Raw genomic sequence first — 23,255 nt, 5'->3', positions numbered from 1 at the left:
TGTCAGAGTGAATATTTCGGCGTGGTCTTTAAAACATTAGCAAACCTCTTTCTAGCACGCGTATTAACAGGGAGAGCCTAACCTGTCAGCTGTGTTGTCGATGCTTCGAGAGAACAAAGGAAGCGACTCAGAGCTTGCCGTGAAGCAGTATCTCTGCCATATATGTGTATGACTTCACTGACATTTTAAAAGGATTTTTAGAACAAAAAAGCCACTTTAAAAAAATCTAACACCCAGCAGTGTGTATTTTCTTAGCCTCCCCTTTCGAATGCAACATTCAAATTACTAGACAAAAAATGATATCCTGAGAAAAGTTTTTGAGGGGTATAGCTCCATAGAGTCCCATTCATTCTGCACTGGCCTGTGAGCGCCCCCTATATGGAACTCTGGTGGAACTGCAACCAGTTCAGAAGCCGGAAGTAACGAGGGAGTGGAACTTCTTCCCTTATTAGAAATTCTTTGTTACACATTAACCAAATGACTGTTGCACTATGTCTGGACATCTTACTGTGCCAAGGTTGCAATAAAGGTTTCCTAAATGCCACATTTGATGTCAGCTTACTAATTGATTGCGGGTTTTGTGTAGATTTGGACTTTTATACGTTTATTCCACTTTGTTTAAACGGCGAAGTGGAGGAAGCCTAGTGACGAGTCCATAGCAACCAGTTTGCGTGTTGAATATTACCCAGAGTGCCTTGCTGAATGGTCTCAATATTTTATTGTTTTATTTCATGTGAATACTAGTTTACTAGAGGAGTAACTTAGTATTTGAAGTAATGCAGTAATGCAGGAAGTGCGCATTTAGTTGCCATGCTTATTTTGTTTCCACAACAATGTTAGTGAGTAAATCTACTGAAATGGCCACCACACCATAACAGAGGAGTGTGATGCGTCAGATCAGAATGCAGAGGTTTAGTCTCATATGTCATAGCTGTAAAAAGAAAAAAACAATGGAAATCTGTATATTTTGCCAACTGCAAACCAGTATAGACTGTATTGATAAATTGTTGGGGGAGGGTCATGCCTTTTTTGGCTAAAGGTCCCAAAACTCCTCCAGTGGCCCCTTAAATAAATAACGGACAGTCCCTTACATGCTTCTTTTTTATGTGTGCAGTGGATTGATAACCCTGTTGCTTTTTTTTCTTCCTCTTTTTCTGTTTAACAGAATTCTCACATTTCACAGGCTTTTCAGTTTTTCATGCCAATCGGAGCTGGGGCGGGACTTCACCTGCCATCCTCCATGTTCATTGGCCAGATGAGCGACAAGAGAGCCTCTCCTGACCTCTCAGCGGATGAACAACTGGCCTGCCATTGGAAGAAGGTAAGACAACCCATTTTATGATCCTGTTGTAGCCAAACTAGGATCAGCTCATAATAGCTTTATCATCACAATTCATTTGAAATGCTGAATATTTTTCACTCCTCTAGTGTCATCTGCTCTTTGACTCCCTACAAGACCTGGTGGACCATGTCAACGACTTCCATGTGAAGCCTGAGAAGGATTCTGGGTACTGCTGCCACTGGGAGGGCTGTGCTCGCAAAGGGAGGGGTTTTAATGCTCGGTGAGGAAATAATACACTTTGGGTAATTTAGAGAGTAGTTTAAAGTGTACATGTCAGGGGAGAATTCAAGAGGAACTTATTTTTTGTGTGGCTGCAGGTACAAGATGCTCATCCACATCCGCACTCACACTAACGAGAAGCCCCATCGCTGTCCCACCTGCAACAAGAGCTTCTCACGCCTGGAGAACCTCAAGATACACAACCGGTCACACACAGGTCAGTGGAAGAGCCGTACACAGTATGTCAAAGCTAAAATCCATACGCTTTTTGTAAAGTAAAATTGTAAGATTTGGTGAATGAATTCTCAACATCTGGATAATTTCTCTTTACTGCAGGTGAAAAGCCCTACATTTGTCCTTACGAGGGTTGTAACAAGCGCTACTCCAACTCCAGCGACCGTTTTAAGCACACACGCACACACTATGTGGACAAACCCTACTACTGCAAGATGGTGGGCTGCCTGAAGCGCTACACAGACCCCAGCTCTCTCCGCAAGCACATCAAGGCCCACGGCCACTTTGTGGCTCAGGAGCAGGGCTCTCCAGGTGGGGTGGGCTCCCTGCTGAGAGGGAGTCAAAGTGGAGTGCTTTCTGGCGAAGGGGGGAAGGATTCTGCGCTGTCCTATGTGAGTGCAGCCCACATTATTATCCCAGGGGCAGCGGCTGCTCTCATGGGAGGCCATGCTTTGCAGGGTCTGGGTGGTGCCCTACCTGTGTCCCCCCTCAGTCCTCGGCCCCTGGACCTCAGCACACTCGGTTGCCCCGGCTCACCTCCAGGCAGCCTGGGAGGTACACCCATCCTGTCCTTCAACGGATCACCGCTGGGCCTGGCCAAGTCCCATCTGCTCTCCCAGGCATTCCCCTCTTCAGCTCTGGGCCTCCCAATGATGCCTGTGCTGGGGGCCTCGTCTGAGCACAGGGCCCACAGCCAACAGGCCAAGAAGGGCCGGGGGGAGGAGGCCGAGAACGAGGTGACTGGGAGGGTCCTGAACCTCTCCACGGGATCCCATGATCCCCTGTCCTGGGTAGTCATCCCCCCAGGCACCGTGGTGCTCAAACCAGCTGTGGTCAACTGATACACACACACATTCCAGAAGAGCTCAGGGGGTCAGGATGGGAGGGTGAACGTCATAATGAGGGTACGGGCGGTCAAAGGTGATAGGGATTGGCTCGCACAATCAAATCCAAGCAATGCATTTCAGAGAGAGGTTGGAAGAGGAGGAAACTATATAGAGAAACTCTTTAAACCCTCAATCAACAAAACAATAGATACACTACACCTCACAAGAAATAAGCAAGCCTCTTGTATTGATGGGAAACTAAACTTGGGGCCCAAGAACTCTGTTTAGGAACATGTATGGCTCTGTATTTCTATCACAAGGCCTGACAATGGGCTACTCTCTTAATTTTTTATTTTATACTTTATTCATTCCTGTTTCCTGAATGTGACAGTCTTAGTGCTCTGTGTACAAACGTCCTGATTCATTGATAAGTATTTATATGACTGCACTTCATTGACAGTGTGCCTCCAGCTTAGCAGTGAGATAGATACACCATGAAACTGAATGACGCACTCACAGTTAGGCAAACGTGCACGTAATAGGACGATTCACAGTTGATTTTAAAGTTATGACCTGTTTTTTTACAGGCTGCTGTGATTAATAGGATTCAGACAGGCTTGCCAAACCAAAGCAAGTGAACTCAAACTGTCTTTGATTTGCAGTTCCAGCTCTGAGACAGTTCAATTAAACACAGCACTTAATAGTGTCAACTGGTTATAGTATTGAAACCTCAAAACTGCTGCTAACCTCTCAGCTCCCCCAGTGTAACATAAACTGGGAGAGAGCACTTTTGACAATCTGTCCCTAATTTGGGGAGGACCAACATGGACCAGCCTAGTCCACCAGAATGTGTGCCAGGCGTGCAGACTAGGGGCTTTTAAGGCACAGAGCAAACTGAGGACTTAACACAGACAAATGGTGTTGCATCACCTGACAATGACCAATCATCACTTCCTCTTTTACTCAAGTGAAATTTAAGGCACCAGTGTGTCTGGCTCCCCCCTCTGGTAGGACACAATATACAACATCCTGCTTTCCATCTACAGAACTCTCACTGCTTTTACTTCTGGATTTTCCAGCTGCTTTCCCGTAATTGAATCAACAAGGCCAGTTTGTGTATGAAAGGGCCACTGTGGTGATAAACACTAGTGTCTTGTTTTTTTAAAAGTGACCCGACCCAAACCAGCTGTGAAAAACAGGTGGTCGTCCAATCGAAGCCTAACTTAGCCTTGTCGGTTGAAGTTTTGTCCCAAGTTCAACAAGTCCCATGCTGTGCCAAAAATACCTGGAGAGGGGAAAGAGGGATGCATGTATTGTGCCACAGAGGGGGGTGTGATGCACTCAATGCCACATACAGCTGGACTGAATAGGAAGCCACACTCTTGCAAACTGCCTCATTTTACTCTGTCCAAAGGGGCAAAGAAAAAGACACGTTTGACGTTTGGGAAAACTTTTCTCATGGTTCGATTAAGCAGTCAACACGCACTTACCACACACAATATTCCTTACATGTTTTATAAAATGTTACTGCCAAGTCATGGTTTGCTCTTATTCCCTTTTTCTGCAAGGGTCAATTTTGCTGTGGGGCCGTTCCAGCCAGGCTTGTGTTGCTCAGTGTTAATGCATGTATGATGTTGACTGTTGTCTCTGCAGTGGAGAGGCAGGGGAGCAGGAGAGGATCGTCACAACACAAGGAACATTCCCTCAAGAGACTGTCACACGCTACCCTCCTCTCTCTTTTGACTCTATCTCTGCTTTCGTTGGTGGTCTTACTTTTCCATCGCCCAGTCTTAGAAATAATCAGTTGTTGCCGTTTTATATTGTTGTCATTCTTTTGTTTTTGCAGTTGATCAGACGAGACATTTTTTCTGATGTTGAAGTTGCTTCTTGTGTTCTGCAAAAGGCTGCTCTGCACTCAGCTTTCTGCTGTCAAGGATGGATCTTTTTAGGGGTAGAGGAGAAGACGAGAGGGAGAGGTTTGGGGGTCCTTTTAGGGCAGTGGTTCCCAACCTGAGGGTTAAGGATAAATCTGAAGGGTCACGTGATTCTTAGAATGATATAAGAAAGAGGACATATTTTCATTGACACAAAATTTGGTTAATTTTTTCCCAACTTTTCTCTAACTATGGTTCAATGAATGGCATGGATGGTTTGTCCACCCTGATGGTCCAGACTGAAATATCTCAACAACTATTGAATGGACTGCCATGTTTCCCAAAGGAAGGATCCTTTTGACCTTGCTGATCCAGTCATAGTGCCACCATTAGGTTGTTATTTGAGGTTTTACGTTTAAGTTTGAACAACTATTAGATATATTGGATTAATTGTAATATCTTACGTGATCCCTTAACTATCTTACATGATCCCTTAACTTTCCATCTAGCGCCAGATCTGAATTTCAGTTTGTCCAACACTTCGGTTTATGACAGAATACCTGCAAAACTAATGACATTGACTGCCTCAGCTGTACTTTGTGTTTAGTGCTAATAAGCAAATTTCACCATGCTAATATGCTCAACTCAGACAGTGAACCAGTTAACTCTTACCTATGTCCAAATTGAGGCCATAAACTGTGATTAGGGGTCTTAAATTCAGATGATGTTGCTTTATTTTAAGGGGTCACAAGCCAAAAAGGTTGGAGACCACTGCTCTAGGGGGAATATATACTGTATATATACAGTACCAGTCAAAGGTTTAGACACACTTTCCCATGCACTTAAATGAGAAAGTGTGTCCAAACATTTGACTGATAGTGTGTATGTATGTATGTATATATATATATTTTTTATTATTTTTTTTTCTACCAAATGATATCGCATTCCTTCATGACAATCACATTGGTGAGGGATCATTTAGAGAGGGTGTAGGCATAAGTTAGCCTACATGTCTGTATTAGGTGTCCTGACCAAATTATCTTCGGGCCTAAATTCCATTTGCAAACTCTGCTTCCTTTGTTTTGACTCTTAATTTCAACTGCCAGACAAAGGGAAACCATAGAGAAATAACATCTGAAATGGCGGGCAGCTCTGGGAAAGCGTGAGAGCATAGAGAGACAGGATTGGCTGAATGAATGGACAAGAGAAAGGGAGATATGAAGGGAGAGGCTGTGTGCCAGCATAGGAAAAAAGGATAGCTGTGCTGTGCAGCCGCTCTCCATCTGGCCACCTACCCAGCAAACGGCCCTCTCAGCTCTGAAGTCACTGGCTGTGCTGTGCCCAATGTGGCAGAGACTCACAGGCATACCAGCATGCAGAAAATTAGGCCATTGAACTCTGTCTGCCCTCTGTTGTTTTTTTTGGTTTTTTTTTATAGATTAAACCCAAAAGGCTCAACTCCCCCATCTCCCGGCCACAAAGCATTTTACCAGATGGGGAAAACAGGCTAACAAGCCGTATTCACAGTAAACAAAAACAAATATAACCCTCCCTGTCTGAGGATGTGCTTTGCGTCGGGCCTCCCACAGGCCTGTGAAGATTCACAGCAGAGATGAACTGCATGCCTGTGTTTCTGCCACAGTAATTCTTAGTCATCATTATCTCTCACACACACCCCTCCCCCACTCATCTCTCACACACACACACACACACACACACACACACTCTCTCTGGGTTTAGGCTGGGCATTGAAGTGAATCTCTCATTGTGAGTGGACAATCCTGGCATGTGATGTCATCAGAAACAGGTGTTAAGTAGGCTAGACATGGTTCCCCTGGCAACAGCGAAACCCAGAGATGCAGCAGCTCTTCTCCCTGTCTGTCTGTCTGTCTCTCCTCTGCAGGTCGAAGCTAGGGACAGAAAGAGGCAGCAGAAAGCTGAATAATATGACACGGATCCACACAGGGTCCACATCTTTTCAATATCAAATAAGCTGTATGATCCATTAACCCTTTGAGCTCAGTCTGTAATAAACTGCACTTTTGTTCCCCTCATAGCGTGTTTAGATGTGGAGATGCTGCCATCCTTTATGTACAGCATAATTCATCAGTTGTTTTCGGAACCAAGAATAATTGTAAAAATCATCCTCAGTTGGAATTTTACGTCTTTTTTTGTTTTGACAGTATAAAAACGGTACTTGCTCCTGGAGATTTTAAAGTTGCCCTCGCTTACTGCTATGAAAAGTGGAACTGAAATCCAGTTCACAAAATTTGTGTTAGCTAAATAAGTCAGTGTCATTGTAAAGGGGTGACATTGACTGAAGTGCCACAGTGTTGCACAAAGGGTTAATGATAAGACTAAGGCCATGCAAGGCCTGTTCCAAGTTATGTTTTTTGCACATTTGTGAGATATTGTGAGTATATTAATTTTTTCAAGTGCCTTTTTATTATAGATAAGATACAGAAGTTACACACTATATAAAAAAAAAAATTATATGAAAATATATTTTTTCCTGGCATCATGTGGTTGAACATGCAGAGTTTTAGAGTTGTAAAAGTCTCCAATTGGTACAACATAGCGGTGTTCTCCTGTTTTAGAGGAATTTTATTACGATATTGATAATAATGTCAATGAAAAGAAAATTGTTTAATAAAGTTGTATTTGATACAACTTGTGTATTCATTTCTGTTCCAAATATACAATAAAATGACATATTGTGGAAATGTACATGTATATACATAATGTATATACAAGAAATCGTCCAGGTAAATGTGATTCTGCACCGTTAGACCAACGTGCACACTTAATGCTGCCACCACACTTCACGTGAATAAAAACAAGAATATTACCCTGATTAATGGTCAACAAGCTGCAGTTTCACTCACTGTATTCAAATCTACAGTAGCTTAAACTGTGACATAAATGAAATCATTTCTGTATGGCTTTAGATCATAGTAAACCATACTATTTAATGATTCATTACATGGTCCATCTATATATATATATAAAAAGCCCATATTATATTGTTTGTGGTTCCCTGTCCTGAGATCACATCCATTGCCCACAAAATGCCACAAATTTGAGAGTAGAGAAAAGGGCTTTTATTGGGTTATAATTTACAGAGGATGGGGAGAGGAAAGAAAGGACGAGCATCATTTCATACTTCATGTTTCCGTATTCTGCTGTGACTGCTTGCTTTGTTGTTGTGTCTGAATACTTAGTTCCTCATCTAGACGCTCTTTAGCCCGCACCACCTGCACACAAACAATAATAATGACTCAGCGAGATAAAATCAGTAACATTTCAAACACGACACGGTTCAGAGTGGATTCCTCCTACACACATACAGAGATTCTCATGAGTCATAACTTGAAATGTAACACAGAAACAAAGAGGAACAAGGAAAACTGATCATTGCATTAAAGAAAGAAAAGCTCTCTTGGAATCTGATAATCATGATAGCCGACTTGTTAAAACTGCAAATAGGGTACAGCCCTACGCTGCCATACTACAAAAAAAATAATAATAATAAAATAAAATAAAATATATAAAAAAAAATTGCTTCATCTTCTCTCAACAGCATTAGAGAGTCAGTCAATCTTAAAAATAGTTAGTTACAATTACACCTGGACTGCAAGCTTAGAGGTAAACAACTAAGAATAGTTGGCGTGGGCTGCAAAATACACTCACCTAAAGGATTATTAGTAGAGATGCACCGATTACAATTTTCTAGGCCGATTCCGATTTTCTTTGAGTTAGGCCAGCTGATACCGATTTTAGCCAGTTTTTTTCTAACCTCTTTACAGCACACACAAATATTTATTTTCTATCTTTTCTTTAATAGAACATTTTGCACAGAACATAGAAAATTTTTTGAACAGATAATGGATCACTATAAAATACAACTATATAAATGAATCCTGGTGTGGGAAATTCACACACATCTAAAGGTCAACGTTAGAACCATTTCCTTCTTTTCACATCCAATATCCAACTAAATAAAAATGTGATTTTGGTTTTTGGTGTCGTCCCTCCACGCCCTACTTTTTCCTTGCAGGTGTTGCATATTGCAAACTTGTTATCTTCTGCACACACGCTGAAGAATTTCCAAACAGCTGACATGTTGCAGGTTAATTCAAGAGGTTCCCTACATGTGCGAGAATAGCGCGGGTACGCGCGACACACGGCGGAAAAGTTGAGAGAAAGGGGGGGAAAAAAGAGACTGTGCTGTCGCGTCCGTGTGTCCTTGAAAACTGTAACACGTATAACTTATGTGGTCAGTTAATTGTAGCATTGACCGGCATGAAATCGGCATATGTCAGACTGACCTGCCGGTCGCCGGTCATTGCCGAGCACGTGAAAACCGGCCAATTCCGGTCACCGGCCGGTCTATCAGTGCATCTCTTATTATTAGGAACACCATACTACCGTGTTTGACCCACTTTCGCCTTCAGAACTGCCTTAATTCTTCATGGCATTGATTCAACAATGTGCTGGAAGCATTCTTTAGAAATGTTGGCCCATATTGATAGGCTAGCATCTTGCAGTTGATGGAGATTTGTGGGATGCACATCCAGGGCAAGAAACTCCCGTTTCACCACATCCCAAAGATGTTCTATTGGGTTGAGAACTGGTGACTGTGGGGGCCATTTTAGTACAGTGAACTCATTGTCATGTTCAAAAAACCAATTTGAAATGATTTGAGCTTTGTGACATGGTGCATTATCCTACTGGAAGTAGCCATCAGAGGATGGGTACATGGTGGTCATAAAGGGATGGACATGGTCAGAAACAATGCTCAGGTAGGCGGTGGAATTTAAACGATGCCTAAGGGGCCTAAAGTGTGCCAAGAAAACATCCCCCACACCATTACACCACCACCAGCCTGCACAGTGGTAACAAGGCATGACAGATCCATGTTCTCATTCTGTTTACGCCAAATTCTTACTCTACCATATGAATGTCTCAACAGAAATCGAGACTCATCAAACCAGGCAACATTTTTCCAGTCTTCAAATGTCCAATTTTGGTGAGCTCGTGCAAACTGTAGCCTCATTTTCCTATTTTTAGTGGAGATGAGTGGTACCCGGTGGGGTCTTCTGCTGGTGTAGCCCATCTGCCTCAAGGTTGTGCGTGTTGTGGCTTCACAAATGCTTTGCTGCATACCTCGGTTGTAACGAGTGGTTATTTGAGTCAAAGGTGATCTTCTGTCAGCTTGAATCAGTCGGCCCATTCTCCTCTGACCTCTAGCATCAACAAGGCATTTTATCCCAGAGGACTGCCGCAAACTGGAGGTTTTTCATTTTTCAGACCATTCTTTGTAAACCCTAGAAATGGTTGTGTGTGCAAATCCCAGTAACTGAGCAGATTGTGAAATACTCAGACCAGTCTGGCACCAACAACCATGCCACGCTCAAAGTTGCTTAGATCACTTTCTTTCCAATTCTGACATTCAGTTTGGATTTCAGGAGATTGTCTTGACCAGGACCACACCCCTAAATGCATTGAAGCAGCTGCCATGTGATTGGTTGATTAGATAATTGCATTAACGAGAAATGTAACAGGTGTTTCTAATAATCCTTTAGGTGAGTGTAAATAGGGTAACTGCTGACAAAGCTGAGTGATTTGTATACTTCCAAAAGAAAGCCACGTTGATCCTGACTGAGGCAAACAGAGGTGCAAATCTTACTACACAATATTTTATGTGTTAAAGGGATAGTTCGGATTTTTTTGAAGTGTATGAAGTACTTATCCACAGTCAGTGTATAACCTACAGTAGATGGTGGTTGGCACACCCCCAGTTTGTAGAAGCAGACAGAACTAACGTTACGGAAGCTAAGCAATATATTGCTGTGGTCGTGGTACAGCAAGAGGTATTTTATCTATCTTAAAAATAAAATATATATATTTTATCAGTTTAAGTGTACGCTATATTTAGAATATTTTCACCACTTTACCTTGACGTCAGACAGCCTTTTCTGATGGGAACTGAAGCCGTTATCTACGCTCTCTTCAAAGCCACCAGACTCTTCTGACAAACTGTAATTTACGAGATGGATTTAAGAAGATAACGGCTTCAGTTCCCCATCGGAAAGGGCAGCATGGTAAAGCGGTAAAAATAGTATAGCGTACACTTTAAGTGATATTGATTTATTTTATTTTTTTTGGTGGGCCTTATTTTTAGGTGGCTTAAATATGTTTTGCTCCTGCCCCGTCCACAGCAGTACATTGCTTAGCTTCAGTGCCGTCCTCCTACCTGCTTCTCCAAACTGGGGGTGTGCCGCCAGTCATCTACACTGACTATGGATAAGTACCTTGAATTACTTTAGTGGGCAATAAAGTCATATTCTGTTGTCTTCTAAATGATAAATTGCCTTAACTGTCCGCTCTACCACACATTTGAAAATCATTGTGTAGCATCCTAAGATACAGAATACTTACTTTTGATTGTAGGTAAAATGAACCGCCAACTGTCTTGTCATTGACTTTAAAAAGGTGCTCGTAGTTCTGGAAGATATTCAGACCAACAGCTTAGACACTCATTGACACATTTTCTGATCATTGTTTCAGCTGGCAAACACTACATTATAGAAATGGCTCTGCAGCTCAGTACCAACACTGTCTTTTAAAAACCTCTAGACAAAAAGTGTGTTTTTACCTTCTGAATCTCCTCAGGGGTGAGTGTGGAGACATTGAGGATTTGCTGCGCCTCTTGCAGGCTCATCCCAGTAATGCTAGAGGCTGCAGCAGAGTGCTGACCTGCACTGCTCCGGGCCTTCGCTGCTGCTTGACTGGCTGTGAGAGAAAACACAACACAGCTACTTATACTTACTTAAACAACTTAATTTCATTAGACAACCTAAACTAATGTCAAAGCAAAATTTACATAAAGGTCCCATATTACGCTCATTTTTAGATTTATACTTGTATTTTGGGTTTCTTCTAGAAAATGTTTACATACTTGAATGTTCAAAAACACATTATCGTTCTCATACGGTCTGTCTATATATACCTGTGTTTACCCTCTGTCTGAAACGCACTGTTTTAGTGGCTGTCTCTTTAAGCCCCCATCCCAAAAAATCTAGGCTTCTCTGATCAGTCAGCGTTTCCAGGTCTTCCGCATCTGCCCTATCGGCGTCTCTGCACCGTCATTGCAGCCGGGAATGACTGTAACAGCACTGTAGGGGCACTTCATACTTATATATAGTTGTGACATCCAGTTTGATTATGCAACATGTGGTTTAGCAAACATTAAATTACCATACCATGATAGCGGACAATAAGATGTCAGAAAAGACTGGAAAAAAACGCCCACCAGTTTCCCTGAATCTGGGTTTTTTAGTCTTCAAATTACTCGTTATCTCCACACAACACTCAAAACGTCATATATTCGATTTACAATAATGTCAAACAGAGAAAAACATTTGTCATTTTGGCATTGATAAACAATTAACAAAACCTTTGTCTGTCAATTGGCTGGCTGATGAATCATCAATTTGTCTCAGCAATAATTTTTCATACCGCGTTTAAAATTATTAATTATAGTAGTATTAGATTAGATCATACCTGCAAATTCTTGCTGTAAAGCACGAGCAAATGCACGCCCCACCACCTGTGCTCCCATCACAATGATCTGTGCAAGATATCTAGCCTGCAGAGGAAAAAATGAAACGCAACTTCATGTATGCAAAGATTAATCACAAAAAGCAATTAGCAGACGTGTAATTTCACATTGACAATCGTGGGAACCAAACGAGAGATTGAAGGTCAGTCAGTTAGTAGTCCTCATTTTGACAAGTGACTTTACACAGTCCGACATCAGTCCAAAGACAATTTAGCTGATGTCATGTTGAGGTAAGAAGTGTGTTTTCATTACAGCTGGAAACACTGTGACAGCGTCTTCATACGCGCCCCTGTCCTGCTTGGACATGTACAAACTTACATTTTGGTACTTTAGTTTCTGCCTAAATCAAGTTAACAATGTTACAGTGAAGATGAGGCAGCTACCTTATGTAACGTTAACTGTGTTGGAGAAAACTGCGACAGACACAGCTACTACACAACGTCTCATGGTCGTGCTAATGCTACTTATCATCAGCTGACTGACTAACGTTAACTATTGGAATACACACACGACCAATACAATTTGTAGTCTTACCATGTTATATTATACAGGTCTCTTGGATAGTGTGCGGCTTCTATTTTCACACATGTACCCCAACGAAGGTTAGATAAAGGTCAAAGTTCAAGGAAGCATCGACATTACAGAATTCAAGATAAACCAGGTAAACAGCGACATTTATAATACTGTCATCTTCTGGCAGGGAGGTCAAACTGCAGCTTCTTATTCTACTAACACTGTACCAGCCACACTGCAGAAACAAAACCATTTATATCATATGAAGGTAGTGGGATAAGCAAATATATAATGGCAACTATTCTGTAAAGAATTGGGTGCTGGATTAGGAACCATAAATATCTGTATTTTCCCAATGAAGACTGTGAGGTATAGCTTCTGACTATTAGTATACATGTGTGTTAATCTAATAGTTAAACTTTATTTTGAAAGTATCACCAAAAGTCATGTCATTTTCAAAAATGTATGTCTTATATATTTTTTTACTGCTTCATATATTTTATTTTAATATATTTTTCTTTAATGGCTGTTGTTTTATTGCTTCCTATTTTTAATATATTTAATTTTATTGTATTTTATATATTTTTATATTTACTAATAAGATTGAATTAGATTAATTTAAGCCAACTATAAATGTATTCATTTTTGTATTTATTGTATGCACTTATTTATTGTGCCCACAGTCTACACGAAAGAGCTCAGAAATCACTTCATCCATTCCCACATATCTATTACTTTATACAGTCTATGATCTTTTCATTATGATTGTCATGTCGACTTAATCACAAAAGGACAAGTAGTAATGGGTTCAAAAAGGTTTATTGCGAGACAATATTGACAAAGAACTAAACAATTCGTTAAGTACGACAGACGAAAAACAACAATGCTTTACTCACTGTATAAAACGGAAGTTATTTTTTTAACCCAATGGAAGCCAACTTAATCCAGTACAACTATTACTAGGTATGGCATTTGAGAATCACAAGCACATACAGTGTACATGACAAACACCTGCAGTTTACCTGTACGACATGATGTGCACAACCATGCACGGCTGAATAGCTGGTTCCTTTCAGTCCATCAGAGGTTGTTAACAAATGGTGGGTTCAAGCCTGGATTATTGACAATATTGCTGTAGCCCTGCTTGTAAATTGCATGATACCTGTTTTGGCTGCATTGTAAGTTGTTAATACTGCACTGTTATTGTCTTATTAACACCATGACTACTTACTACTAGTAGACATTAGATAAGAAAATTATCTGAGGAATATCCCCAAACAGTCTGAAAACCAACAAAGATCCAATTAAAAGTTGCCCAGCAAAAAAGAAAAGAAAGAAAGGAAAGAAGAGTATACAAAGGCCCCTCTAAAAACTCCAAATAGGAGGTTGTTTGGCTTTACATGCACAACAACATCCCAATTTAATTGACCTTTAACCCCTACTCATAAGACTATCGGATAGCAAAACATTCAATCAAATTTAACTTGTACAAATACACTAACGCAATATTGTTAAAATGGCATTTTATTCTATCACTGGCTAACAAAGACAAAGTGAACTTAATGTTGTCATAAGAAATTCCAGTTCATGGTCAAACATGAACACTGGTGACCCTGTTGTATCCTCAGTGTGGTTTTTGCTGCTGAAGGCTTGAACATGTTACAGTGATCATGTGTGTGTTTTACCTGATCAAACAGGAAGACAAGGTTGTTTTTTTCAGATTCATAATGTTCACTTTTTCAATGAGATAATTAACAACATTACATCTATCAAAGACACATTGTGACTGAGCGTGCTCATATGACTGGCCAGTAGAAAAAGCAAGCAGTGGTCCACAGCGGAGGTAAAAGTGCACACACAGAAAAAAATTGTTGTATGCATACGGTACACACCCTGGTATCTTGATATCAGAAAATAACAGACTGGGCACAAGAGGAAGGCATTATTATTATGTTTTTTTATATCAGGACACCTAAGAGTGTATTATCATGCTTAAACCATGGTCACATACCAAAGACGACAAGAAAAGCTGTGCTAAAATACCCATCCAAGTATTATTGCTATGATTGCCTGCTGTTTAATTCACCTTGCACTGACTTAGAAAGGTGATTTCCCAGAAATGTTTGAGGTATCCTGGTGTATGATTTAAATGGACTCTTTTCGGAAATTTACTGTTGTATCACCCTGTATGGTGGAACTTCTTTTGACATATCATGAATAGTGTGACATAATTTTTGTCTACGTTAACATAACAAAGACATTACTGTCAGATTTATCCCAGAAGGATTTCTGAAATATTTAAGAATTACAGCTGAACATGATTTTCATATCAAATTTCATGCAGTTGGATTATGATGATTTTTTCCCCCCAAATCATTTATATTTTCACATTGTACAATATTCTTTGTGCTGAGATGTCAGCTGATCAAGCTCAGAAGACATGTGGGTGGCACCATCACACACACAAATGGCAACTTGACAGTAGATCTGTTCTCTCGTCTTTGCTGTTGGCACCATGATTGAACCACAGGCAAGATGGCGTCCCCTTTAGTCATCCTGGATGACACAACAGACAGTTAGCAAAAATGGATTAGAGACTTGTAATAAATTAGCTTTCCTTTAATAACTCATCGGTCTCAGTATTTGATGTTAAGCTATTCATATATTGGGGTTCATATATTGTATTTTTCTTAATATATTATAATGTTGTCAATAAACCAAAACTAGAAGCCAAAGTATAAAAACACTGGTACTAATTGTGGGATATTCATTTTAGCCACCCAGATATAAATGTAAATATTTATCAGTCATAAAGGTTTTTAATTTCCTGAAGAAACCAAGCTTCAATTAGTCTTTAGACATTTGAAGTTATGACCTGGTGCTAGAAACAAGGTAGACGTGCGATAGATCCCTTGTCAAATAAAAACAAACATAACCATAAAACACTGCATCCTCATGAATCAACACAATCTTGAGCAAAAATGACTATTATGAGAATCACATTAGTAGCTTTTCCTGCAAATTTGCACAGCGGTTCATTATATATTATTATTATAATGTAACTGGTACTGTGGTAGCAGAGTGTGTAAAGTTGAGCTTAAATCATGAACACGATGTCTGTCATTATTGTCGAGACTTGAGAGCTGTTTCCATCTCATTCACTCACCCACTCGTCCTCGTCGACCCCCTCAAAGGACTCTTGTGGCAGAGGGTCGTCCATGTTCCCCAACTTAGCCACCATGGCACTGAGCAGCTGGGCCACACAAACACACATTCAGTGTTAAAACACATCAGAAAGCAGAGGTACTTTTATTCAGCCACTACTACATGTACGTGGGGATTTTGATGTGCAGAATATGCATAATAGATGACTGACATACTAGATGCAGCTCATCCTCACCTCCTCTTTCTTCTGTTCATCAGTCTTCTCCTCCAGGTAAACAGATGAGGGCAGGTATTTTCTAACTGGAGCCTCTTTAGGGGCCTCACTCACTGATATAAAAAACACACAGTGTCAAAATCAGAAACATACCAGTACATAGCCAATACTGACACTTATACTGTAAAAGTAAGCATCTTCATCTTGGTAGATAGCTATGTTAGACCAGTGGTTCTTAACCTTTTCGAGTCGCGACCCCCCAATATAATGAAGTTGGTGTTTGCGACCTCCCCCCCACTTCCCCCTCGACAATGAGAGAGAGCTGCAAACCAGTGTAAACAGCTGTTTCTATGCACCTCCCCCTGCTGATTTTGAGTGATGTTTGTGAATGCTCTGATTTATACATGTAAAGTAAAACTTTGCTGTAATGACAGTTTAGTTTTAGCAGCTAGCACCTAGCCTTGTCCAATGAGCTCCAGGCTCTGTGGATGTTTGATGTGTTTGTGACTTGTTCTCTCCCCCGACCCACCTTCAGACCCTTTTCTGTGTTCCAGGTACCAAACTCACACAGTAATGTAAAAACTAGGGCTGTCAGCATTAACGCGTTAATCGCGATGCTATTAAGGGCCGAGCATAACGCGTTAATTTTTTTAAATCGCATTAATCGCATGACACCGGTGCCTAACAGGCTACTATTTTGACCCTTTGCTGCACCGTTACTTATCATCAAGCTGCCGCTTCCTCGTAACACATCCTGCTGCTGCAGGCTGCAGGCATGATGGAGAAAGACAGCAGCAATAACTCTGAATGGAGCTTTTTATTTTCCAAAACTCCCGGACGGCTCGTAGACAAGTCGAGAGCCATATGCACATTGTGTAAAGCCAAATTAAATAATCACTGAAGCACGTCAAGCTTGAGCTACCACCTACAGAGCTAAGCATAGTAGTACAGTTAACGTGATGCTACCCGGAGAGTGCTACTTGCCGAACTGTGGATGAAACCAAATCCCAAAAAAATACTACAGCGCTCGCGAAACAGGTGGCAACTAACTGCAGACCTGTCAGCATCGTAGAGGACTCGGGTCTTAAAGACGTACTACGGTTGGCGTGTTCTGACCCGTCTCACTGCCGTCGAGAGGGACAGCAGCCCCACACACAGCCTGTACTCCACGGAGAAAGCAGCCACAGTGGAACTGCTGCAAGGTGCTGCAAACGCTGTCTCATTAACCGGTGATCACTGGACGTCAGTGAGTAATCACAATTATTTAGGAGTTACTAAACAATATATTGACTCTGGTAAGGATAGCGATTTTTAGTTTTTTAGTTAGGTACTTGGAGGAATTGTGCAATAATGACAGATTCACACATTTTTCTTTTGTTTACACAGTAAATAAACAATTACAAATCTTAAAATCAAGTTCATAAAGTAACTTTCTTTGCATTCATTTCATTCCCAATCAAGATAAACTGGTAAGAATTGCTTTCGATTGTTAATATGTACTTAAAAACTGTTCTGAAATGCAAACTAATAGAATTTTAATCGTGTGATAAAATATGCGATTAACTATAGAAATTCAGCGATTAAAAACATTTATCGTTTGACAGCCCTAGTAAAAAACATTCCCCAGTCTAGAATATGTTGTTTCATTTTTTTTCTCCCCAACTATCTGGCGACCCCCAGAAATTTTCTTGTGACCCCCAGGTTGAGAACCACTGTTTTAGACAACATCTAATGTGTATACATATGGTTTGTGTCAGCACCTGGCGTCATGTCTTTAGGCTTTAGGCTGATCTTTTTGTGTTGGCCGTTGGAGCCTGACAGCCAGGCAGAGGCAGTCAGTGCCGGTTCCCAACAGACTGCGGTGTCTGTGTACACATCGTCCTGGAAAAACTCTTTCTGGAGACACAGAGCCACACACATAGAGTTACTTATATTTTCTATAGCTAAAGCAATAGCCATTTATTAGAAATAACCACCAGGAAGTAAGGTATGCAGTATTAAGTCCACTAGGTGGTGTAGTTGGCTCACCTTGACCCGTGGCACTCTGAAGGCCACTGGCTCGATGGTTGTCTTGGTGAGCAATAGTCCTACAGCTATCTCCACATCACGCACATTGCACTCGGTCTTGGGCAGAAAGGCCAAGCCCTGCAAACAGGAAACAATTAGGAAGTGTCAGCAAATAAACAATGCATACAGCATCACAAACATGGTACAGCTTTAAGAATGATAGTGTAACCATTCTGGTTGTCCATGTACAGTATGCAGATGCATGGTGACTGGCAGATCAATTGTAATACGACAAAAATAAATGAACATAAGAGGGAGTTCAGGTCAGTACCTTGTGTGGCTCAGGAGAGTTAAAACTGCTGCACTCAACAAAGTATGGATCTTGAGGAAACATCTCATAAATGTGCACTCTGGTATCACCCTGGAAACCAAATTAAACACACAGGTTACATGTAATTATTGTTCTCAGTTTTGAATTTCAAATGTACCTTCTACTGTATGCAACTATATTTGTTTTTTTTATTTTATTTGCTTACTTTTGCAGTGAGGATGACCACACTGGTGTCGGGGTCGTAGAAAGGGATGAGTGTAGAGGGGGAGATGTCTATAGAGGTGCTGGCTATGGCTCCAGAGGACAGGGAGTCAGCAGAGTACAGGTAGAGTACTCTCTCACTGCGACTGCACAAGGACGACAAGAAAGAGTCAGTGGTGAACTTTTCTTGACTGACCCACTGATGCTCTAAAAGCACTGAATTATGATGCCTTTAAACACATGATTTAACACTTATCTGAACTGTTAAAATAAATAAAATAATGGTTTGCCTTTAGTGCCTGAGCCTCACATTCTAAGTCTGTTTTGTTAGAGCGGTCATCTGAACACTGACAAATATACAAAATATATATTTTTGCCTGCTTTATTACGCTTTAACAAAAAAAATATTCGCCATGTTCAGTACCTGTCAAATCCTGACACCAACAGGTACTTGCCCTCACACACCCACACCGCACGAGCTCCCCTCTGGCCCTCAGGACCTGGGCCCTCCTAAAAAAGAAATGTAAGAGAATGACAATGCATCTAATATATTCTAACTAACTGTAGATTATCACATAGACATCTTATTGTTTACTCAGGAAGGGAAGTATGCAGTATTAATATAAATATATAATAATATATAAATTGTTTTTGGTTATTTTTCCACCAAAACCCATGGTTCTGAATAGTGGTTTAAGACAGTGTTGTTAAATAAAATGAATATAAGAGATGATTGAGCTGTTAGGTAAGTTACGTATATTTCACTATTTTCACAATACACACCTAAAGACAAATCTCATCTTTTTTTAAATTTTTTTTATTGCATCCTCCCATATTCTCCAATGTACTGTACATACCTGCACCGGTGCAGTGGACTTGCGGGGGTCATAGATACGAACTTTCCCATCTTTACACACTGTGGCCAGGAGCTTGCCATCTGGGCTCCAAGCCATGCCAAAGACCTGAATATAAACCCACAAGAGGAAACAAGAAAAGAAAGAAGAAGAAAGCTCAGAGACTAAAATGGACAGCTGTATTTACATTTATAGATCAGGATGTATTTACTTCAGCATGTGTAAGCGAACATATCTAAATATCCAAACTGTTGTGCAAACAGTCTATATCTATGATGTTTCGCTTATTTAGTCTCCTAGTCACCCACCTGGTCCTGGTGTCCGGTGAGAAGTTTGACCTGTTCTCCGCTCTCCAGGTTCCACAGTCTGACTGTGAGATCGTAGGATGAAGACACCAGGAGTCCGCTGGCCAGAGGGTGGAACTTTATGGAGTAAATCTTCTCTGTGTGGCCTACGAGGGGGTCACAGCAGCTGTCAATCAATTTCACTTTTACTGTTGTACATCAGGCTTGTCAATCAACAATCTATTATAGAGAAAACTAAATTGATTTTTGAATTGAATGATTGAATTAATTTAAGTAAGTGTGCCCCGTCCTACCTTGCAAGATGACCTCAGGCTCAGTCAGGGTCTCTTTCAGCCCCCCCTCTGGTACCTGCCACACCCGGATCTTTGCATCATCACCAGCTAGTACAGACAGAGAGCCGCATGTCAAATGAAACATACACACTTTGAATTGAACTGACAGACAGACAGTCAATCCAAGGCCAGTGATGTTGGTGGTGTGGAGCTGGACTCCTTAAAGACAGTGTCAGAGAAGAGGATGCTGTCCAAAATGCACTCCATCCTGGACAACTCCTCCCACCCACTCCACAACACACTGGTCAGTCCGAGGAGCACCTTCAGTGACAGATTCAGACACCCATGATGCACCACAGAGCACCACAAGAGGTCGTTCCTGCCTGTGGCCAGCAAACTATATCACTCCTCCCTCTGAGTGTTACACGCTTAGTGTCAAAACTGGTATCACATCACGTATCTCCACACATCTCAATATTCTTGGACAATTATGTACAATAATTACTTGGTGCAATAATTTATCAGCTACATGTGCAAAGTGTTATTTATTCACTGCTACTAGTTATATCCACACTGTACTTCTTCATGTTCGTACTGTATTTAATCCCTTTGAAACAATCCTTTTAACCTATTCTTACTTGTAACCTAATCTCACTTACTTCTACTTCACGTTTTTATTTATTTCTTACTGTAGCTATGTTACTTTATACACTTATTGACTCTTTTCTTGCTCTTATTTCACCTTGAATTTGACTGTGAGCAACTGCAACTAAATAATTTCCCTGAGGGGATCAATAAAGTATTCTGATTCTGATTCAACATACAGCTTTGAATGCTCACACCTCCACAGTACATGTATTCACTTACCAACAGCAAGCCGCTGTGTGTCAAAGGGGTCCCAAGATAAGTCAACCACATTGACAGAGTTTTGGATGGTGGACAGGGCTGTTTCAGGTAGCCTGCCAGGCTGGGAGCGCTGAGGAGAGGAATAAAATCAGTCACTGACACACATACAGTAGTATCAGTTTTCAAAATTTAATTTAATTTCCAGCTACTGCGGTACCTCAAAGATGCCGATCTGGCCCCCGGATATGGCGAGGGGCACTGCCACGCGTTGGCGGTTGACACAGAAGCCGTCACATTCACCTGGTGTAGTCAGGTTGAGGCCACGCAGGTTGGTGATGTGTGTGTCCCGGTGCATTACTGCACCCTGGATGTGACGGAACTTGGAGGTCGGCCCTGGATCAAAGATAATTCTTAACCATCAGCTTTGTCACTAAAGAAACGTTATTATAAAATGACAGACACCATAAGGAGGAATGAGAGATTTCAGGTGTGTGTGTGTGTGTTTATACCCATCATGCTCTGGATGGCCTTGGCGCTCTGGCTGGGACTGGGGCTGAGGAGGAAGCCTGAGGAGAGACCGGAGGTGGAGGAGGGAGAGCGGGACGGGACAGCGCTGCTGCTGGGAGTGCTCAGTGGACTACTGGAGGTGGAGCAGCCACGTGCCGGATCCTGTAGAACAGTTAGGTGGCTGTTAACTTGTAACAATAAAAAAATAATAGTATTATAGTATTAATAGTATAATATATATTAGAGCAATTTTTTTTACTATCCCCAATTTGTGAGAATAAGAAACCACTAGTACCATTATTTCTGATGGATAGTCAGTGGAACCTTAATAGTCAGATGCAAGACCATGTAATACTAAAACATTTCTACCTCCTTGCTCCCCCCACTGGCCAGCTCCTTCTTTGCAGGCATCTGTTTTGCTGGTGGAGCCTTTTGTTTGGGCCGTTTGTCTGGGTGGAGGCTGACTTTCTCCACCTGAGGACAAACAGAGCTAATTGTTTGAGGGGTCCCTACAGACAGTGTGAACACTGGATTAACTTGTTGAGAGCCTTTACCTGCTTGTTCCCTCCCTTCCACCACTCCTCAGCAGACATGGCTGGAGTTGTGCCCACTGTATCTGGGTAAAGATCTTCATGAAACTCCTGGCCTGAATGCTGAAAAACAATACAGCACCAATGCAAAGGTGTACATTACTTGCATATGTTACAAATCTACTATATGTGTCTGCATGTCAGTAATTTCTTTTCATATGCACACCTTGCGAGGGACTTGATAGCTGATTGGCACAATGCAGCTGTCTGTCAGCTGAAGCAGACGCATCACTTCGCAGGACATGACATCCAACGCCACCTTCGGAACCATGGCAACTCCTCGTGTTGAGGTGTCCGTCAGACAGTGGCTCACTACAGAAATAAAAAATAGAGAAAAAAAAAAACACAGACGTAGAGAGATCAGATACCGGGAGGTAGAGCTGTAATAATCGGACCAGGCAGATAACGATAACCAAGCTTTACCTTGTGAGAGGAAAGGCTCAGAGGCAGACACTTCAAAGCAATCAACCACAGTGTCACCCTGTGTGAGAGAGAGCATCATTAGATCATACACTATACTGTAAAGCATGGGTTAGTAGTAAATCAGAAAAATAAATGTATTCATCACCTGTCCCACGAAGATTATCATCAGCACAGAAGTAAAATATATATTGCAGCAAAGACCTTCAAAGTACACAGGCTGCTGAATTCCTTAGTTGTGATACAACAACACAGAACTTTACAGGCCCAAATATTTAATATCTAACCCATTCCTTAAAGTTTTTACCTGACAGAAAACATCATAGAGAGGCATTAATCTGTGTCTCACCATGCCAGCCAGTATGAGCAGACCAGTGTCATCGTCAAACAGAGGGATCACCATTCTAAAAGCAAAGAGACAAGAGAGGAAAAGAGACATTGAAATTATGCTCAGAAACGGCACACTGTACGCTTACCATTACATTTCAATGTCACTGGTTCTGTAGGGCGAAGGTTTACAAAGGTGCCACTAGATGGAGTAGTATGCTCAATTTTAGGGCAAAAGTGGTAAAACATCAGAACATACAAGCTGTGATTTTTTCACTGATCTTTATCTGCAGATTAGGCAAACAGTCGAAAAAAGAAAAAACTCAGTTAAACAAATGCACAGTCAGCCTCAGTCACATTCACTGATTTGTATTCCTTAGTGTGTATAACCTACACAATAAAGGCTAAAAAGATTGTTATCAAAGACAAATATAGCATAAAACGGATACATTGTCAAATGGACAAAGAAAAACAGACTCGAGGCAACCTAGGATAACATCTGCAACTAATGATTATTTTCATTATTGCTTAATATGCTCAGAATCAAAAAAGTTGCGGGGGAAAAAAAAAAAATCATAGTTTC

At 41.2% G+C, this 23,255-nt stretch overlaps 3 protein-coding genes across 4 annotated transcripts in view; 1 reads left to right on the top strand and 2 right to left on the bottom strand.

Annotated features, from left to right (window-relative positions):
- glis2b (GLIS family zinc finger 2b) overlaps positions 1 to 7,166 on the top strand; it is a 30,726-nt gene extending 23,560 nt beyond the window's left edge. Inside the window, exons 4-7 of the mRNA XM_078269714.1 lie at positions 1,166 to 1,321; positions 1,429 to 1,562; positions 1,660 to 1,778; positions 1,898 to 7,166. Of these exons, the coding sequence (XP_078125840.1) occupies positions 1,166 to 1,321; positions 1,429 to 1,562; positions 1,660 to 1,778; positions 1,898 to 2,637 (1,149 nt within the window). The 3' untranslated portion in view covers positions 2,638 to 7,166. The remainder of the gene's footprint in view (positions 1 to 1,165; positions 1,322 to 1,428; positions 1,563 to 1,659; positions 1,779 to 1,897) is intronic.
- On the bottom strand, positions 4,579 to 12,754 carry pam16 (presequence translocase associated motor 16). Of its 2 annotated transcripts, XM_078269716.1 has the most exons (6): positions 12,655 to 12,754; positions 12,063 to 12,147; positions 11,155 to 11,291; positions 10,938 to 11,003; positions 7,660 to 7,750; positions 4,579 to 6,406 (listed from the first exon to the last, which is right to left on the bottom strand). In XM_078269716.1, the coding sequence occupies exons 1-5, from the start codon at positions 12,655 to 12,657 to the stop codon at positions 7,661 to 7,663; spliced, it is 381 nt and encodes a 126-aa protein (XP_078125842.1). In that variant the 5' UTR covers positions 12,658 to 12,754; the 3' UTR covers positions 4,579 to 6,406; position 7,660. The 2 variants fall into 2 exon arrangements, with proteins under 2 accessions (XP_078125842.1, XP_078125843.1); XM_078269717.1 differs by lacking the exons at positions 4,579 to 6,406; positions 10,938 to 11,003 and having other exon boundaries at positions 7,575 to 7,750.
- A 679-nt stretch (positions 12,755 to 13,433) lies between these two features.
- coro7 (coronin 7) overlaps positions 13,434 to 23,255 on the bottom strand; it is a 120,095-nt gene continuing 110,273 nt past the window's right edge. Inside the window, exons 10-28 of the mRNA XM_078269709.1 lie at positions 22,695 to 22,749; positions 22,349 to 22,406; positions 22,092 to 22,237; positions 21,890 to 21,988; positions 21,705 to 21,809; positions 21,338 to 21,497; positions 21,046 to 21,221; positions 20,850 to 20,958; positions 20,004 to 20,090; positions 19,714 to 19,856; positions 19,409 to 19,513; positions 18,976 to 19,061; positions 18,556 to 18,697; positions 18,351 to 18,440; positions 18,041 to 18,157; positions 17,773 to 17,908; positions 16,034 to 16,125; positions 15,800 to 15,886; positions 13,434 to 15,189 (exon numbers count right to left, since the gene is read on the bottom strand). Of these exons, the coding sequence (XP_078125835.1) occupies positions 15,181 to 15,189; positions 15,800 to 15,886; positions 16,034 to 16,125; positions 17,773 to 17,908; positions 18,041 to 18,157; positions 18,351 to 18,440; positions 18,556 to 18,697; positions 18,976 to 19,061; positions 19,409 to 19,513; positions 19,714 to 19,856; positions 20,004 to 20,090; positions 20,850 to 20,958; positions 21,046 to 21,221; positions 21,338 to 21,497; positions 21,705 to 21,809; positions 21,890 to 21,988; positions 22,092 to 22,237; positions 22,349 to 22,406; positions 22,695 to 22,749 (2,002 nt within the window). The 3' untranslated portion in view covers positions 13,434 to 15,180. The remainder of the gene's footprint in view (positions 15,190 to 15,799; positions 15,887 to 16,033; positions 16,126 to 17,772; positions 17,909 to 18,040; positions 18,158 to 18,350; positions 18,441 to 18,555; positions 18,698 to 18,975; positions 19,062 to 19,408; positions 19,514 to 19,713; positions 19,857 to 20,003; positions 20,091 to 20,849; positions 20,959 to 21,045; positions 21,222 to 21,337; positions 21,498 to 21,704; positions 21,810 to 21,889; positions 21,989 to 22,091; positions 22,238 to 22,348; positions 22,407 to 22,694; positions 22,750 to 23,255) is intronic.

Source organism: Sander vitreus, chromosome 15, assembly GCF_031162955.1.
Source record: "Sander vitreus isolate 19-12246 chromosome 15, sanVit1, whole genome shotgun sequence".
NCBI lineage: Eukaryota > Metazoa > Chordata > Actinopteri > Perciformes > Percidae > Sander > Sander vitreus.
This window is presented reverse-complemented; position numbering and strand designations above follow the sequence as displayed.

Coding starts and splice junctions, on each gene's coding strand:
- pam16 (XM_078269716.1), bottom strand. Junction 11,292..12,062: donor TTTACAGCAAGAATTTGCAG/GTATGATCTAAT, acceptor TTTCTCTCACAG/CCAGTCAAGCAGCAGCGAAG. Junction 11,004..11,154: donor CCCCTGAGGAGATTCAGAAG/GTAAAAACACAC, acceptor AATATCTTCCAG/AACTACGAGCACCTTTTTAA.